At 33.9% G+C, this 15,321-nt stretch overlaps 1 protein-coding gene across 1 annotated transcript; it reads right to left on the reverse strand.

Moving 5' to 3' along the window:
- Nucleotides 1-1,025: 1,025 nt before the first annotated feature.
- On the reverse strand, nt 1,026-8,994 carry LOC132557950 (neural cell adhesion molecule L1-like). Its single transcript, XM_060222478.1, has 12 exons — nt 8,918-8,994; nt 8,520-8,587; nt 7,686-7,800; nt 6,323-6,702; nt 5,843-5,959; nt 4,925-5,033; nt 4,489-4,673; nt 3,715-3,846; nt 3,121-3,282; nt 2,751-2,922; nt 1,788-1,863; nt 1,026-1,490 (listed from the first exon to the last, which is right to left on the reverse strand). The coding sequence occupies exons 1-12, from the start codon at nt 8,992-8,994 to the stop codon at nt 1,026-1,028; spliced, it is 2,058 nt and encodes a 685-aa protein (XP_060078461.1).
- Between the last annotated feature and the right edge of the window lie 6,327 nt (nt 8,995-15,321).

Here is a 15,321-nt window from a genome sequence, read left to right on the forward strand (position 1 = left end):
ATAAAAGACCACTAGCAGTGTCTAACACCTCGAAAGTAGTGCAAGAATAGATATAATTCTTGTAGGCTGTTCAGTGAACAAAACAAACAGCTATGCAAAATATTTTAATTCTTAAAAAACACCTTGTCCCAAGAAAAATGACAAATAAAGCGGATTAATTTCTTTTAACAATATAAAAAAGTAAAAATGCGTACGTAAATGTATCTCCTTGAAAAAAAGTCAATAAAAAACATAAGGATTCACGTGCATAATGTAAAAAATCTCTTTATGGATTTCATTCCTTAATTAAAAAGATATCAAATTGGATTTCGAATTAACAATAGAGATGTAAGGTAGATGTATTGCACCAGGCCTTGCACCGTAATCACATACAATCACTACCACGAGACCCGTTTATAACATGGAACCAAACGGAGAAAAAGTATATGACAAGTAAATCGAACTTTAGGTGTCCTGATGGGTGATATCATAACGAGTACGTGTATATATGCCAAAAAGCACAATTAAACAAAAGTAAACAGAAAAATAAATGAACAAAAGACACACACGGGTGAAAAGCACCTTTAAATATTAGTGAAGTGGTACGCATATCTCATGTGGAATGATATGTAAAACTGCAAAATACAGAAATTTAAGGTTTTTAACCATACCATGTAAGTGTTATGTTGGAATACCTGTTTATTCTTTTCTGATATTTCTGTGTAAAGTTCGCCATACCACAATAGTGTATATTCTTACTCCTATCATATATTCATTGTTAGTATATACTCACAGCGGTTACTTCTTTCACTCTTTATAAAACCGGTATACACATCAGGGTAGTTTGTAGATTATCTGGGAAAACATTCTTAACATCAGTTTTCTTAGAATGATTAAATGCCCAATGGAAAAGTGAGTACTGATATTGTGTTCAAATCATTACAAGGATTTCTATTATAACAATGAACGACCCTAGTTGACAGCAGATATCACCATATGCTAATACGACAGAACGCTATGCTCTTTCCCTGAGTTCCAGATTCATCCTACAAGCTTGTATGTTCTGGCTCTAATACGAAATACTCGTGAGTTGTTTTCGGTTCTTCGTACTCTGCAGGTGCCGGAGGATTCGTATTTCCGGTCTGGCCACGATACACGGGGTTGTCCAGAGAGGAGTATTTGCCGCTAGGGAAGTGACTCAGCCGTTTTTCGCCGGAAGGAGCATAAGCGGTACTGTATCCGACGGATGCCGATACCGGAGTGGGTCCTGGATTGGATACATCTGGACCTGAAGATCTGTTATTTCGAACTGATGGGATTGGTTTTCCCGACTGTCTTTGAGCCGCTATTATGTCACTATCGCTGATATAACAGTATTCTGCCTCTTCGTTCCTAGATGAGTCAACATTGCTGGCGCCGCCCAATTCGTCATAGATGTTGCCCTTAGGTTCTTTATCTCGAGAATCAGACAAACCATTGTACGCTTCTCCTTTGCCTCCTGTGGCTACTTGCTGTATGTGTGAATGAATAAGAGTTAATTATCTATATTTATGTCGATTCTATCAGACTACACAAGTATCGCCATTGGAATGGCAATAAAAATTACATTATGTACTCAATTGATATATCAATTGGGAAATTTACGTTGATGATATTAGATGTTGCATGCAAATGTTGAGAGTACAATACTTTTTACGTATGGCTTTTGAAAAGAAGTATGAGTATTCATTTTAAATTTTCCCTTTTGACTGCAATAATCAAATTAATGACCAAATCAAAATATCTTCACACACAACAAAATAACAAACCTGTTGCACATTATCGAAACCACGGTTTCTATAGGCCATATTGACGTTTGATTTAGTTTCTGGTTGTTTTCTTTTCCTGAAACAAACAGTTTTATGTTTTAAAATATCCTTTTCATTTCGTGAGTTAATTAGTCAATCATTAACATTTCTAGGATTTTAAACGTGCTTCTCTTGGTGTTTTGACAGATAATATGAATTTTAGGCTGGATATTGGAAAATAGCATTGTCAAATATTTACCATACACTGAAACGCTCACATGTTCTATATGCAATCAGCAAATTATAAAGATTGAATTATGATACGAATCCAACACAGAGGTAATGGTGTGGAAAGGCTTAAAACGATAAGCAAAATAAACTGAATTACTGACAAGACACTGAATGTATGACTTTGAATGTTGTGCTAAGATTTTTGATAGTGACTGATATTATGATTGCGTCTTGAGTCAAGAAAATGATTGAAATTCACTATTTGGTTGGAAATTCGAACAAGTAAGACTAAAAGTGTGTGTGAGAAGTGTGAATGATGTGTGTAAGTATGATAACCCTCCTGTGTGATATAACATTACAAATGTTATTGATCACGAAAAGACATATATAACATTACAAATGTGTCCTACGTCTTGTCGTGATACAATGTTTGGATCAGTAACAAAAGTAAAAATTATGACTAGGAGATTCAACACATCAAACACCCACAAGCAATTTTCACAAATGGTGGCAATTAATAAAATCAATTAACATATCTTAAATATTATAATCAAGTAACAACAGAAACCTGTCCGGAATTCCTTGTCGTGCTCCACTAACATTATCATTAAGGGTCCCGCCAGTATAAATCCAATTTTACTCATAATGGTATTATGACAGTGTCATTTATTATAGGATAAAATTACCGTTTCGTTGATACGGTGTTGCATACTAGTGTTTGACATGATAGGAATTTATACAATATTGTCATACCTTGCTCTAGACCAGATACAAGAAAGAACAACGATTGCAGATATGACAGCTACAACACCTCCAATAGAGCCACCTATTGTGGCTGCGTTGGAAGACTTTGCTCCTGAATTAGGCGTACTGGGGGCTTGGGTTGGAGCTTGGGTTGAAGGCGTAGGTGAAGTCAAGGTGTTTCCTTCGTCTGTTAAGTCAGAAAATTTATCAATTAAAATTTCTGCAAAATTGAATTACTGATTTCAATTTAAAATATGTTAACAGTTATTTTAAAAAATGTGGAATATTTTGAAATTTTTCATAAATATCACAGACAATGAAGAGGCAATAAAAGACAAACAATTATATCAGATATATTGCATGATGTAAAAGTGTTTACCGGGGACGTATAGGAAAGTCCCATCCCATATGTAGTCGTGTGTATTGTAGGCCTCGCAGATCAGAGTGAAGGATGAAGTGGCCCTGAAGAAGAGGAGACTTGTGGTCGCTCCGGTCAACTGAGTATTCTGTATCCGAGATGGTCTTTTGTCACCCTGAACATCTATAATGATATAATGTACATCTCGACCATAAATAAATGTCTACATATTTTTATTGTATATATGTGTCTCTTGTACTGGTAGGACTTTGCCAAGGTCGCTTGAGAAACCATATCAGAAATTTATCGTTCTATATATCTGGATGCTACAGAAATACAATGGTTAAATATTACTTTTCAACATCTACTGGTACATTTTATGAAAAAAAAAAATCATTATATATAAAACAAAAAGAAAAAAAATTGTGTAAAATGTCAAAATATGACAATCTGATTTTAATTTATTTAAAAGAAAATGAAAAATGTTCGGTTTTTGTTTCATTAATCATTCAAGATTTCTAACCATTATTAGAAATTCCTGAACTGAAAAAGTCAGTGTTTTGGAGACAAAATGACGATATCTTTTCATGATGACGGGTTGAACACATTGTGTACCTGCCAGTGGAGTCGAGTCTATATACCACTTAATTGTCGGTTCGGGTTTGCCATAAGCACTACAGTTGAAGACAACATCTTCCCCTACATTTGCTTTGATTGGGTTAGGTTTCCGAATCCACGTAGGCGCCTCTGTTAAAGATGAAAACGTTATTTATCACAGCGGGAAGACGTAGCTATACATGTGATTAAATAACTTGTGAGTATGTATTCGAAGACAATGTGCTTGTTCTGTACAAACAGATATGTATTGAATATTTAAATTGTGTTTAAATGACGTCTTTTAATTTTAAATGATTCAGATTAAATAGATTTAGAAATTTACAACTCAACGAACCCAGTGACCTATTTTCCTTTTTCATTCCGTGTATGATAAAAACATGAAATTGCTTGCTTTAAGACGAAATCCTTACTTGAAGACATTAAAGTTGCCTCTAAGTTTCACCGTATACAAAATACGAAAGTTTACAAACAGATCCACATAGTTCGTTTCGTGTTTTAGATACTTGTTTATTTGTCTTAGCAAAACAACAACAAACAAATATTCAGCCGCACACAATGTTAACACAGCAAACAAATTTTATCTTGTCAACAGACAGCTGACAATAGTTACATGGACAACAACAACAAAACCAAATGTTGACTTATCAGTTAATTTTAAACTTACCAAAGCAAACATCTCTAACTAGTCGACCGTAAACAGATATTGCTGATTGAATGTACCTATACTGAGAACTGCTCAGGTTTTATAATATTATTAAACACGGTACTCACTGTCCACTTCTAGAGTAAAGATGGCGCCACTGGTAAGTGACGTTCCTGGAACACTACACTGATATCTTCCGGCGTCAATGAACCGCACGTTATTCAAGGTCAAGGTCCTTCCGTAATCAATTACCTGGTCTGTCCTCATCGCGGCTCCTGTGTCAGCGTTAGTCCAAACAATGTAAGGTGCCGGTCTGATGAACAAATTACACAGTAGATAATCAGCCGACAATTTAGATACATATTTTTGCTCTTTCCGTCACTGAAAACACGTTCTTAAACAATAATTTTGAAACATAAACGTCTTGTTTTAGTTTACAGTTGAAATTGGTCATAAATATCATGAAGCATTCTCTTAACCCAATAATAAAGCTATTGGATATCATAAGTGATGTGTGTTGCAAAAATTCAATCAATTAGACTCTTTATTGCGACATGGACGTACCTGCCTCCAACGATACACCTAAGTTTGACGTCACTTCCGTGTAACGCCACAGGATACTCATCCGAGTTCCATATAAGTTCAGGTGGGGTTACAATGGATCCCACTCCGTCTGTGGAAAATCGATCGATAAATATCTAATTTACGGTCGAATGGGTGTGGTAAGTTTACATATTACACATTTTTTTCTAAAAGTGTAAGATTAAATATGTTACAAATTGAAAATATCTAACAGAACACTAATGTTATGTTCTTAATGTGTTCATACAGAATTCTCAAGATGAATTTCAAAATCTATTTCAAATGAATCGCCAAATGAAGATATACCATGTTACAAGAATACTCCTAATTATTGATTAATCATTGATTAATTGCTGACTAGTTGAGTGAATCGAATAAAGGTATCCTCAACTGGTAAATGAAGAATGAAATTTGATAAAAAAAATCAAAATAAGATTGCGCTACCCAGTTGAAAATTGATTATAAAATTTAGCCGATGACTGCAATAACCCGATGTCGCCCACTTACGGATGATGTAGTGTATTCATCTTATTTTACGTTTGAGTTGAAAAGGTGTTCAATTTCAGAAGAAAAAAAAACAAAAAACAAAAACAAAAAACAAAAACAAAAACAAAAAAAACAAAAACAAAAAAAAGAAAATGGGCATTTTTTTCTCCTCTATTGGGTTGGGATCTATTCTATCTCTACTCTGATTGCAGACCAAAACAAAGTCGGAATAAACCGCAATTGAAATCCATTTTGTTTCAAAACAGCCTTATCTATTCCCCAAGGGAAAGATTTTATCAATATCCATTGAAATAAGTTTTCAAAAAACCTACAAGTGTTTAAAGTGAAACTCATGTGTCATACATCACAATGACTGGAGAAATTAATATACATAAAAAAAAACAATCTCAATACCTCTTATCTTTATGTTGAATATTGGACCATTTGTATATATTCTGAGTAATGAGTTGTAGATGACACATCTGTAGCTTCCGGTGTCGGTGCTGAGAACGTAGATGACATGAAGGTTACCTAGACAGAGAAAAGGGAATTTGAAATTTAGGTGTTTTACTACATCTAAAAGTGTTATATCCATGACAACGTACTATATCTGGTGTATATATTTTTTCATCCTAATCGTAAAATCTTATTTTAAACAAGACTGAATATAACAATATCAGAAATAATGAACAATGGTGTATGATATACGTTTATCATTAGGTGCGGTTTTAATGCCCGCAAGTATATCACGACTCCTTGACAGTTATGTCAGCATTCATCTATGATACTACCATTCAACTTTCGTGGAATTGATTACAACACAGAGTTGGCCTAGAGAAGATAAAAATGCTAGGAAAGTCAAGTAAATTTTTTTCACAAATATAGCAACGCTACCATTTGTATCTGATGTAACTCTTTCATCATACTGAATCCGCTGTTGCTGCGATGCCGCAACTCCTGCACCTGTGACCTTCACCCAATATACTTCCGCTTCCGGTATGCTGTGAGGGACCTCGCATGGTAGTGTGTACGGATGGTTTACGTCCGCTGTTTCGTTGAAGGCGATATTCCGGTTACTATGATCCTGTAACACTGCATGTGTTAAGTGAACGGGATAAGTCATTGCATCGCCGAAATCGTTACTTACGTAACAAATATACTCTCCTTCGTCCGACAAAGTGGGGTCATTTATTTGATGGTTTACATCAAAAATGCCGTTACCACTGACTATTTCTCTAAATTTTACTAGAACTCCGTTCTTTTCCCAAAAGAATCTGTAAAAGTAAAGAGTAAACGCTTATTGACAGCAACGAACTAGACGTAAATACACGTTTAACGTATTTAGATTGACCGATAGATATGATAAAAAAACAGAAAATATGTTTTACTTTAGAGTCAGATCTTACTTACATAGTACATAACGGTTTCGGGTATTTTTGTAGTTTTGGTATCTGGTATAAGGACGATATCAAGGACCTAACTAAGCTGTTTTTTCCCAAGAGAAGTTATCATGTGCCTTTAGAATTAATTAATTGCCAATTTGGGAGAAATCCTAAGAACGCTGTATTCCTTCTTTAACACTATAAAGACGCTAAAAAAACCTATGATGATTAAGATGATGACTTTAGTGTCCATGATTAGGTGTTTAAAACATTGTAGACACTTTTGGATTTTACTCCGTTTATTATTATCATTATTATCATTTCTTCTTCCGTTTTTCGCCAAGGTATAAATACTGAAAGGCTCTTAGATACGCAAACAAATGCCGCCGTCTGATTCGACAAGATGGCCGTCATCCTCTATCCCCTGATTGGCTAAAACCTTTTCACCTATGACGTTTGTTCTCTTCAGCGCATCAGGATGAAAATTGGTGGAAATTATAGGATACTCTCAAACATGGAGTGATAAAGACATGAGATTATCAGTAAAATGACTGGTTAATGGTAGCTTCTGATTGGTCGAAATTTAAATGTTGTCCAATTTAATGAAACTTAATGTACTTAAGTGCAGTATGACATCTGAAACAAGTTTTCTGATTGGACAAAAATTACCAAACAGGTGATAAGTCGAAAGTTTCATTTTATAGGTATACGTCAGGGTTCTCTGTTAGAGTTGTCGTGTTTATTGTTCAAAACAAGACTTTCCATTCCTATTTGAAGTGCTTGAAGAATCAGCATTCACGACTAAAATGGTTACTTGTGATACTTACGTAACGGTTTCCCATTACAATTAATACTGATTAAGATAAACCATGTACCTGATTGGGGTAGACCCGTCAGCGCTGCAAGCTAACTCGATACTAGAGTTGGAGGCCGAGGAGTAATAGATGTGACGTTGAGGCTGGAACAGTATTTTAGGAGGTCCAGTTCGTGCTGTTTTAAAAACAGGGTCATGATATTAAATCGAGTAACATAATTCAACGTTAGGTAGATTTTTGTCAATTACAAACAAAACAAAAAAACAAAAAAACAAAAACAAAAATAAAAAAACAACAACAACAATATTGGTGAAGGTCAAACTAGGAAATATCAGGTCTTGTTGTAATCTAAGGACATCATCATCCACGGCCATTTTATAGTCAGTAAAAGGGTCATTTTGTATCAAATGAACTTAAAGACCTGAATTGTTCTGTTCATTTCTTTGTTGTAAAAAAAAGGACACTTCATGACGCAAGAAAATATCTGGAACAATTTTGAGTATAGTTACAGTGCAGACTTTGACAGCAGTATCGAAAATGTTTTAGTAGACAATTCAACCTCGGCTTAATTTAAGAAACATTGTGTAAAATGTATTGCTAATATTCTGCAAATTGTGGCACACCAAATGCGAACGTAGGCCTTATAGATATGTTTGTCGAACATAAGAATGAAAAGGATATAAATATATGTAATCCTGGTAAATACTAGCCGCAATATATCGCTAGGCTACAGAGAATTTCTGTTTAGCTCGATCGGTTGAGCGTGAGACTTGTAAGCCAGGGGTCCCGGGTTCGAATTCTAAAAGATGCATTGAGATAAGTAATGACCTCTGTTAGATATGTTAATAAAGGCAGGTACAGTATTTGTAAATGTTGACAGAAATATGTACATACCTTGATTAATGTCGAATGCTGTTAACATGATAATAACACTACAGATAATGTGCTGCATGTTGATGGTCCTGAAATAGAAATTGGTCATATATTAGTATAAGCAGCAATCTGCTTAACAGTTTAACTAAATATCACATTTTATGTAAATTTATGGATAAATATATCAAACTCGGGTACAGTAACGACAGGTAATTCTAATATGAAACATTCAGATCAACAACATGTCATGTTGATATTTTCTTGTTGTTTATTTACTGTGTGTGATGCATTTTGTTTATTTATTGATATTTGAACATTACTTTAACATTGCTTTTTCAGATTTTTATGTCATGTAAATATACTATTTGCCGCTATGATAATGTCGAGCATCGATAGCTGTCAATCACAACAACTTTCACACATCCCTTTTTGGGATGTCGTGGTGTTGTAATGCTCGGGCAGTCTGGAATTTCGTTGCTAGGCGATTTGGTGCCATAGATCGTTAGTTCGAGGCCCGAATAGGGCAGGATTCAAAACTTTTTCTCTCTCGTCAAATGCCTTACTATACCCAATATATCATAAACAACGACAATACAACACAGTTTTACAAGAAAAAAAGATGAAATAAGTAATGCATAAGACGAAAAAAACATAAACAAACTTTTAGCTTCCATTTGGCAAAATGAATTTTAAATGAGTAGGTTTCGCTTATCACGAAACCCCATCGGTAAACCGTGTGACATGCTTTATTGACTAGACTGTGATCTGTATAAAAGTGTGTTTAGGTGAAGTTTTGTACATAACCAAGTGGGAAAATATGTCTTTTTAAGCAAGTGTGTTTTCAGATTATAGGAGAGAGAGCAGAACATCAATGTTACATGACAATATAAGTGTCTTAATTCACACACAGTCATGGATGTGTTACATATATAAATTTCTAATGATAATATCGAAACCGGAAAGTTAATATATTTTCTAAACCAAAAAAAAAAAAAGATGTCAGAAAATACTATTGACGAAGGAAATATTTACTCAGATGATAGAGGTGGAATTGAAAATGGAATTTCAAAAATATCATTTTAAATATAAAGAAAACATATATTGTGTATCTGCTAAAACTTGAGTTTAATTTCGTCTGCAGTTTAGATAAGCTATACTGGTGACTTATGTAAACCCTTCATTTTGCATTTTATCATCAATTCTCTTATAAGATTGAATCATGTGATCAGTCGGGTTCTTCTCTTTACATGTATTTCATTACAAACTGATTTTCCAAATTCCTCTCTAGATTTCAATCTATTGCTTCTATCATTGTTCACGAGCCCCTGAAGCATTGGCACGATACAATCTTAGAATTTGGTTTAAAATTATGTATTACAAGATACATGTTTGTTCAAACGCAATATCGGTTGAACAGTATCTAAATTTATGCAACGTGCCCTAGACTAATGTTTATCATTTACAAACTTTTCAGCTAAGAATGCTGGGCAAAAAATACTCTTCTTTACCAAGCGGGCATATTACAGTAAGTTATATGAGAAATATTTACATAACGTTGTCGTAATATGTATGTACACGAGTGTGATTTGTGATCAGGAAAAATACAAGCTAAACGAATGGTAGAGATTGACCTTGATTTCACCGTCGCTTTAATTGAACAAAAAATACCATTTTATATATAATTGTCTGGGTATAGAAAACAGTCACAAATTCAAGACTGCTAGAAGTACAACTTCAAGTTCCAACAGGCATCATGCTCTATCTTGTCGACTCTATAGTTGATTAGGCATCCATTGATCTGAGATACTATCAGACTTAAACCTTTTAGTGAGTCATCAAGTAACCCCCAGGTGTAAAATGTACATAATATTGCATATATGTAAATTCAAACAACTATTAGCTGAATACTGTAAATGTCAACACGACACAACCCATCCATCGGCCTGAGAATTCCGGATTCTAAATTTTCTAAATAAAACAGCACAATTCACGAGAGGTGCATGATTATATAGCTATTTTCGATATTTTTCCGGAATAAAGGCAAAAGTGATCTGCGAGAGAGTCGTCCCAATGCATGTAATATCTTAGGTTAAACCGACTTAACCTTCAAACAAATAATGTCAAAACATACAAACTGAAATGATATGATATTTTAAATCCCATATGGACTTCATTGATTACTTATATTCTACTTTCCTTTACATAAAATACATTGGCATTAATGTTAATCCACGTGGACTTTTAAATGTGTTTTCTCGTATTGTTTGTGAAAGGAGATACAATCTAGACGATGTATGTAACGTGAGCGCCACCACGCTATGTATGTAAGTAGCATTGTGTGATGGACTTGAAGACGTTGAGAAACGTGAGAACTTAATATTATATTATGACAGTTTAGGGTAAATATAAACCAAATTTATGTGGGAGGTTTTCAAGATATGTTATTGATTCCAAATGTAACGGGATACAACGCGCCATAGGTATTTACAAACAGACCGACGGACAAATGAAACATTATATGCCATAAAATGACGGGGTAATTAAAACTTTGCTATTCCAAAGTTATTGGTTAACCATGTTATTTCATTACAACAAACATGTGATTCGACTTTATAAACATATTTTTTTTTAATTAAAAAGGGAATATGGAAAATTTTTAAATACTTGCTTATCATATCACATACAAAGATACACGGTACATTGTCGATGGCATTTGTCATTTTAGCTATACCTATTTTGTCTGAACACACAAACACATGGGTATAGTAGCCGAACAATATAGCATGATGTCTAACTTGGAATGAAAATGGACCAGGATAGGTCAAAATAAAAAAAAACATAAATGTTATGATGCTAGCACAAACAATATAATGTGTTTTATTATCCATGACCAATAATATTACAGCAAATGCTGTCAAATTCTGATACACCAAATTCTGATGTCACGTGATCCTCCTAGGCTTGTTAATCCTAATGGTGGTAATATATGTTGTAACATTACAGGACAACTAGTGTTGAGTTAACAGAACCAATGGATCTTCACGGAATCCTGCTGTATAGATTATCAGTCTGGATAGTCTTATTAATCGCATCTTATCCTGGTATCATCGATTTGAGGTCACATTACTCTGTGTTTATAAGTCAATATTTTCTTTTTTTCACTGAAATTTTTGTATTTTGAAAATGGTATCTAAATATGTTTTTCTTATGTTTACTTATATCTTGTCGTTTTTCTCGATTTTGAAGAACGTTTTAGTTTAATGCTAATTTTGTATTCCTCCAGATATTGATCATTTACAGCAATTAAATAAAATATCAAATTAAATATCCTGTGATATACACTATTTCAAAATAAGCAAATAATCAGTTGTTATTTATGTATTTCGTAAAAATGAGATTGCGTAACACTGAACGTTGATACTTTTATAAATAAGGAAATGAATATTGTATAAATACTTTGTAATGAAACAGAAAATGAAAACATCTATTTCAATCAAGTTGACTTGCTAAACTGTTGATATGACTATTAATTAGTTCAACATTACTCACCCCTATGTCACCCAGATATGTTTATATTGATTGAGAAACAACTGGCCTAGAGACTTGTGTGAAACCATTAATCTTCTCCATTATTGTATATGCATATCAAGTAAATGCCATATCTACAGACGTTGTCATGAAGTTTAATAAACACAAATTCCTTTAATTATAATTCTCTATTTATGACAGGTCAGCTTTTTTGTTTTGACAAAGCCCAGCTACCTTGTGATTTCTCGCTAACTCATGTCATATACATTGTGTCAGGTAACTAAAAAAGTTCACAAGGACTCTTTCTAACTAGTTTACATAACCTGCTGGCATTTCCACACACATGACCACACGTATGCGACTAAGTGACTAAACTTCAATGGGAATATAGTTTGGCACTGAGGATACCTCCAATGACTGTACTAGGTGTGTCAAATGGATGTGTCATTTCCTTTGTTATTAACGAGTCACTACTACTTAGGTAGAACAACAGTGTTTCGATACGTGTAGAAGTACAGAAAACTTTTAAGGGATACCCCTATATTTAGACTGTAGAGAACATTATTTCTTATAACTATTAAAATACCCACACATTCAACTGAAAATTGTCAGAGAACAGTTTTCTCCATAATTTGGAATGATAACATTCATTTTCGGTAAAAATTAGTTCAAAACAGTGAAACAGCAATGTTAAGGATCGAAACCTTTCTTCTGTTTTCTTATCATAAGCCAGCGAGGTAAACAATTATGACTGAGCAGAATTTCGAGAATCAAAAACACAAACATATAAAAATCGATTTCCTACCAGCAACCCAGTTACAAGGAACGAGATCGGTGGTACACTTTCTGACACAGCAATTGATCTGACCTAATTTAGACAACCAATCGCTAAAATGGTTAGAATAAATACTTTAATAGTAAACAGATAAACAAATCTTACCTTGGTACTTAATTATGCTGTGACCAGGAAACGTCCTCTAAACAGGGTACTCCCGTTCCAAATAAGTTAAATAGCACATGTGTTTACATCTAGACTAACACACCTGTTCACGCCTACCTGTCTATTCAGAGACAAACACACTACAATACAAAAATAGCTGGTATATAGCCAGCCGTCACGACTGAGAAAAAACAGGTATCAATACCCGTGAACGACTTTGCTTGAGGCACCCAGCCTTAACACCGAGTCTGACTTTTGTGTACTACATAGTGCGTGTGTACTGAAGCGCGAACTACCTATATAGACGGACTGTAAATAAAATAAGCGTGATTCACAAGTAAGACGACAATAACAAAAGTTAACGTAATATTGAAGTTTTTTTCTGATATTTTTAATTCATAGATCTATTGTTCTGATGAAGGATTAATATACAGAACATAACTAGTATGTTAAACTCTCTATCTATACATAACTAGTATGTTAAACTCTCTATCTCCATCTTGTTTAATTGATAAAATATATTTAAACAACAAAACATAACAAATATCCATATGACACTGTAGCCAAAATGTTATGATAAAAATTTGTTTAATTTGGATAACAGTCGTGCATTTTTAAACATTATTGCAAAATTTCAATTTTTGCACAATTTCAGTTTCTGAGAGGGGACATAACTCTAACTTGACTACATCGCAGTATAGAACATTAACACGTATTAATTTACTCATTCATTCACTCATTATTTAGCCAGTGATTCGTTTCTTTTCATTTCCACATATTGTAGTGTCCATCTTTTATATTTTCATAATTTTAATACTGATTGATTTAGAATTGAGTAGAAACACAGTAAACTCGACGGAATATGATTGTCAAATAATTTATTATATCTTGTTTGGTTTCTGTAAAATTATGTAAGTGATAAGTCTAATCCCATAAGCTAGGTCACACATCTTATTTTATATCATACACTTCAAATTATGAGAACACTGTTTTACTTGAAACCAAATACATTCCATCTACAACAGTAGCTAATATATGTTACACTTTGTTAATTGACGTCTTGTTTATTGGTACCGTAAAACAAACCAGCATTTATGACACTTTGTTTATCAAAGTAATATCCCTTGCATTTTAGGAACTGAATCAACTGATAATTACAGTTAATAATCTTGCAACTCGCCAAAACGTTCCTTCCTCATCCTAAAACCGTACAGGAATTCCATTAAACTACGCCATTGCCACGAACAGGTACATATTTCAGAATTCGGAACACATATATTGTTTAATTATCCATCTATAAACTTGTACGTTCTGGTTCTAACTCCAAATATTCGTGAGTTTGTGGTGTCTTGTTGTCTAAGGATGCTGGTATTTGCTGATTTCTGACCTGTCCAGTTTTAACCCCGTCATCCCGTTGGTTAGTATTATTACTCAATTGTCTCTCTTTGGAGGGATCGTCAGATATATTATGAACGCCAGACGGGCTTGTCTTTATTGAAGTGGATACTGGGTTTGTATGTGAAAAGTTGGACTCGGGACCCATTGGTCTATTTTGTCTAACTGTTGGTATCGAATTTCCCGACAGCCTTTGCGCCGCTATAATATCACTATCGGTTATATAACAATATACATCTTCGTCCTTATTTGGTGTTCTGTCAGTATTACTGACTCCGCCCAGATCGTCATAAACATTTCCTTGTGTGACTTTTTGACCGGCGTTGTTGAGATTTGTGTAAGGCTCTCTTTTGTCATTTGACGTTGCTGGCTGTTACGGAAAAAAGAAACAAAGCATGATCGAGTATTAACAATATAGATAAACACACGAAATGGTAAATATAAATAAAGTTATCGATGTCTTTACCAAGTACGATTAAAATACTGCATCTCAAACTCCGTATAATTCATAATCTTTTCTCAAAAATGGTAACATCTTTCTATTGAAGTTCAATTATTTTACATTTGAAATATTTTCAATTACATTATCCATTTATTGACAGACATATATAAAGACGAGGATAAGGTGAACCAACCGGTTTCAGGTCATTGATACTGTGGTTACCATAGGCTTGGTTGATGTTCCCTTTGTTGTCCGGAAGGTCTTGATTCCTGGAAATCATTGTTTATTGTGTGAAAAAAAGAAGTTATGCTTTCTGTTTCATGTATCTTAACAAGGTCAGTGCGTCGTTTGTTTATATAAAATGCAAGCTTAAACAGACAGGATATATGTGACATTAAATAACGACATCTTCATCAGAGATAAAACTATCAGGTCCCAGTTAATGAATTATTCACTTTTCAATAGAAATTTAAACTAAGATACAATTTTGTCAAATCTTAAATCAAACTGCGCCAAAG

Source organism: Ylistrum balloti, unplaced genomic scaffold (genome assembly GCF_031769215.1).
Source record: "Ylistrum balloti isolate Yb309-2 unplaced genomic scaffold, AGI_CSIRO_Ybal_v1 Utg370742, whole genome shotgun sequence".
Taxonomy (NCBI): Eukaryota; Metazoa; Mollusca; class Bivalvia; order Pectinida; family Pectinidae; genus Ylistrum; species Ylistrum balloti.